Source organism: Micropterus dolomieu, linkage group LG13 (genome assembly GCF_021292245.1).
Source record: "Micropterus dolomieu isolate WLL.071019.BEF.003 ecotype Adirondacks linkage group LG13, ASM2129224v1, whole genome shotgun sequence".
Classification (NCBI taxonomy): domain Eukaryota; kingdom Metazoa; phylum Chordata; class Actinopteri; order Centrarchiformes; family Centrarchidae; genus Micropterus; species Micropterus dolomieu.
In genome coordinates, this window is record NC_060162.1 from 20,085,183 (window position 1) to 20,088,675 (window position 3,493).

The 3,493-nt window shown below is 37.0% G+C and overlaps 1 protein-coding gene and 1 pseudogene across 1 annotated transcript in view; both read left to right on the plus strand.

Annotated features, from left to right (window-relative positions):
- LOC123982245 (heat shock protein 30-like) overlaps positions 1 to 506 on the plus strand; it is a 17,855-nt gene extending 17,349 nt beyond the window's left edge. Inside the window, exon 5 of the mRNA XM_046067671.1 lies at positions 14 to 506. Coding sequence (XP_045923627.1) covers positions 14 to 464 — 451 coding nt within the window. The 3' untranslated portion in view covers positions 465 to 506. The remainder of the gene's footprint in view (positions 1 to 13) is intronic.
- Positions 507 to 3,187: 2,681 nt separating this feature from the next.
- The window catches only part of LOC123981960, an 893-nt pseudogene continuing 587 nt past the window's right edge, over positions 3,188 to 3,493 (plus strand).

Here is a 3,493-nt window from a genome sequence, read left to right on the forward strand (position 1 = left end):
GTGTGGCCCTGAGACCGCTCTCCTACCAGCTGGAGAAAGAGGGAGAGCGCTTTGGCCTGACCCTGGACACTCAAGGCTTTTCCCCAGAGGAGCTGTCTATCAGGCAGGTGGGCAGGAAGCTGAGAGTCAGCGGGAAGACAGAGAAGAAGCAGGAGGACCGGAAAGGCTCCTACTCTTACAGACGCCAGGAGTTCAGACAGGAGTTTGATCTGCCTGAAGGGCTGAACCCCGAAGCCGTCACCTGCTGCCTGGCTCCAGACGGGAAGCTCCACATCCAGGCGGCCAGAGCTCCATGTGTTGAGGAGGCTGAGAGAGAGCTGACCATCAAGAGGAGCTCGGAGGAGAAACCACAGCAGAGTGTGTGTTCACACACAGAAGGCAGCAGCACAGAGACACACAACAGCACACAGGACAAACCTGAAGACATGGACTCAGCTACATGTTGTTCTAACAATGTGCAGTAAATGTGGCTTATAAATGTGTTGAATGATGATTATATGAGCGTTTTGTTTATTATTGAACATACTCAATAAATATATAATAGATAAACATACTTCTCATTGGGCTTTCTTAACTGTATTTTTATACCCTTGGCCACAAATAAAGTATATTTCTGTAGGTTCAAAACAATGGATACCTCTTCCAGAGAGAACATTTGAACAGGAGTCTTTCACTTCAAAGTAAATGATCAAATATCCTCATCAACATTTTGCTTGCTGAACTGTACAGCTGTTTTGATGAGGCTTTTATTTTGAAGGGCTACATTGTCTCCTGCTTGGACTTTTACAGGAAGGATAATGTTTTCTTACCATTACAAAACATTTAATTGACTGGAAATATTTACATGAACATTTTATTGACTGAAACAGAGTTCTCAGGTATTTTGAACTCATCATTTCCCTTTATACTATTTGTGTCAAGTTTTCACTGAGACATTTTCTGAATCTGTTATTATCAAATCTGTAAGATGTGCCTAAAAACAACAACACAAAATCTAAATAAACACTGAACTGAAAAAAATAATCAAGTACTCATGAAAATGAGGGGAAGAATATTGTTACGAATTATGACTTGAGAGTTTCAGTGTTGCAGTCAACATTTATCAGGTTTCCATCACATTTGACCTTCTGTTGTTTCAGTTACCATGACTATTAATTTAAATGTGATCACACAATTTTTCTCCTCCCGCTCAAATCTTTATTAAGTGTTACCATCTGCTACCATCCAGAAAACATAAGAAATAACAATTTTACACTTCAGAAACTATAAACAGTGACAAAACCTGTTAGTGTTTTCTCTAAACGTATTTATGTTGATTGCACACTGGAAATTTTGAAATAATTCAAGGTTGAATGAAAAATAAGAAAATGAAATATCTATAGATTTGAATATAATTGAGGCACAAGTGAGAACACATACAGTACACCAAAAATAGTTATTGTGATGAGTTGATGTAAGAATTTACGTTATTAGATTTGTTGTTATTGCAAATTAAGCACCATCGATTTTGTAGGTTGATTTGGCCACAACACAGATCTGCAAAATGTCATAATCTGCTGTCTGTAGTCTTTCTGTGAAAAACTGGTCATGTTTGGTGAGAAATCATGACCGACAATAACAAAACATTTGTTATGATAATAATTCATGCAAATGTTAAATCCCTCTGTGTCTTTGTCTGCCTGCTAGTTGAATTAAACTTTTTTTTAATGTTCTTTTTTTCTCTTCTCCTTATTGATAACTTTACAAACAAAGTGGCATAGTACAGAAGAGTGGATAATTAACATGGGAACAGACAAGACTAGAGGATGACGTACATTAAAATAAATAAAAATCATATAGAATAAAAAAATAGGAGAAACATTGAGAAGTAAGGGAACTCCGGAGTAAAGCTATGGATTTTCGATAATATTAAGGTCCTCTACAAACTTAAAGAGCTTCATAGCATTATTTTTCTTCATATATTTAAGAGATGAAAAGTAAAGCCACAGCTTCTTATGAAAAATATACAAATTTGGCCTTGATTTCAGGAATCTATTTTTATGTATACAATACTTTCCAAGAGTGATTATTGAGTTGAATGCCACATCATATAAGGGGTCTTTATAAAATTATACCAAATGTAACATTTTCCTTTATTCAGCTAGAACAATTTAAAACTTTAGGGAACAACCAATAATGCACATCACCCAAAAAGCATTAGAAAAATACATTGATAAAATAAATGCTCTGTAGTTTCAATGTGGTCATCACAGAATGTGCAGTTATTGTGATCTAGACCAAAACAACTTCTCAAAAATTCAGCTGAGGGGTATATTCCTTTCAGAACCTAAAAATGAACCTCCTTCTCTTTTGGTGCAATAGGAAATTTGAAAAATGTTGAACTCAGATTCTCAACATCTTTTCTTACAGAAAATTATAAATAAGGAATTTCTGTGGAAAGAAAACAGATATCATTCTCTAACAATTATTTGCCGAATAATGAGGTTAGGTCATTTTATATTAATGAAGTTGTGATCATTCACTAAAAGCAAAGGGATTGGGTTTCACACTATTTTGAGACAAATGATATGCCATCACAAGTACAGCTTGAGGAATTGCCTTGACAACATTAGCGTACTGACCTCTGTCAAAAAGCTTAAATTTGGAAAGTCCTCAAATGACAGAAAGTTTCCTGTATTGTCCAATAATTACATCACAGACCATATTCCTTTTTCTTGACAATGTTGGAAAAACATGGATTTATTTTTAAGTAACACATACCTGCAATTCCATATAGGGGTTTTGTGGGGACTAAAATTATGTTTGTATATCATTTGCCCATAGAGTAAAACTTGTTGATGTAATGTGGATAATTTGACAGGGAGCTTATTTTGGTCAAAGTTACACCAAAGAAGGAAATCAATGCCTCCAAGCTTCAAGATTTCTCTGGAAAAATGGAATCAAGACGTTTTTCATGATTTAGAAATTACTGTAACCAGTTTGTCTTAATAGTACCGCTATGCTAATGCACTCAGTATCAATAGCCTTAATATAGTGTGTTTTGCTTTTCCAGATATAATTGAAAACAGCTTGGTTTATGGCTTTTATTGCATTGTTAGGAAGTGATAAAGAGTAGTTAGAAAACTTCCTGATCAAACAGGAAGGATCCAGAGACATCAGCACTCCTGACTAACAGCGCCACCCAGTGGAGAGCTGTGGTGACGACAGGAAGGTTCCTGAAGACTCTGGAGCTCCTCCAGTTAGAATACAAAAGCTGGGGCAGTCCCACTGCTGAGACAGAAAGCAACACAGAAGAGGACAGACACTTTAACAGTGTTTCATCTCAGATCAAGAGGACTCAACACTAAACACACAGTGAAGATGCTGTGCTCTCACGGACTCCACTCTGCCCTCAGTCCAGTCATGGACTTGTACTGGCCTGTACGCAGTCTGTGGCCAGAGGTCAAGCCTCTGCTCTACCAGCAGGAGCTACTGCAGAGAAACCTACAGGAGC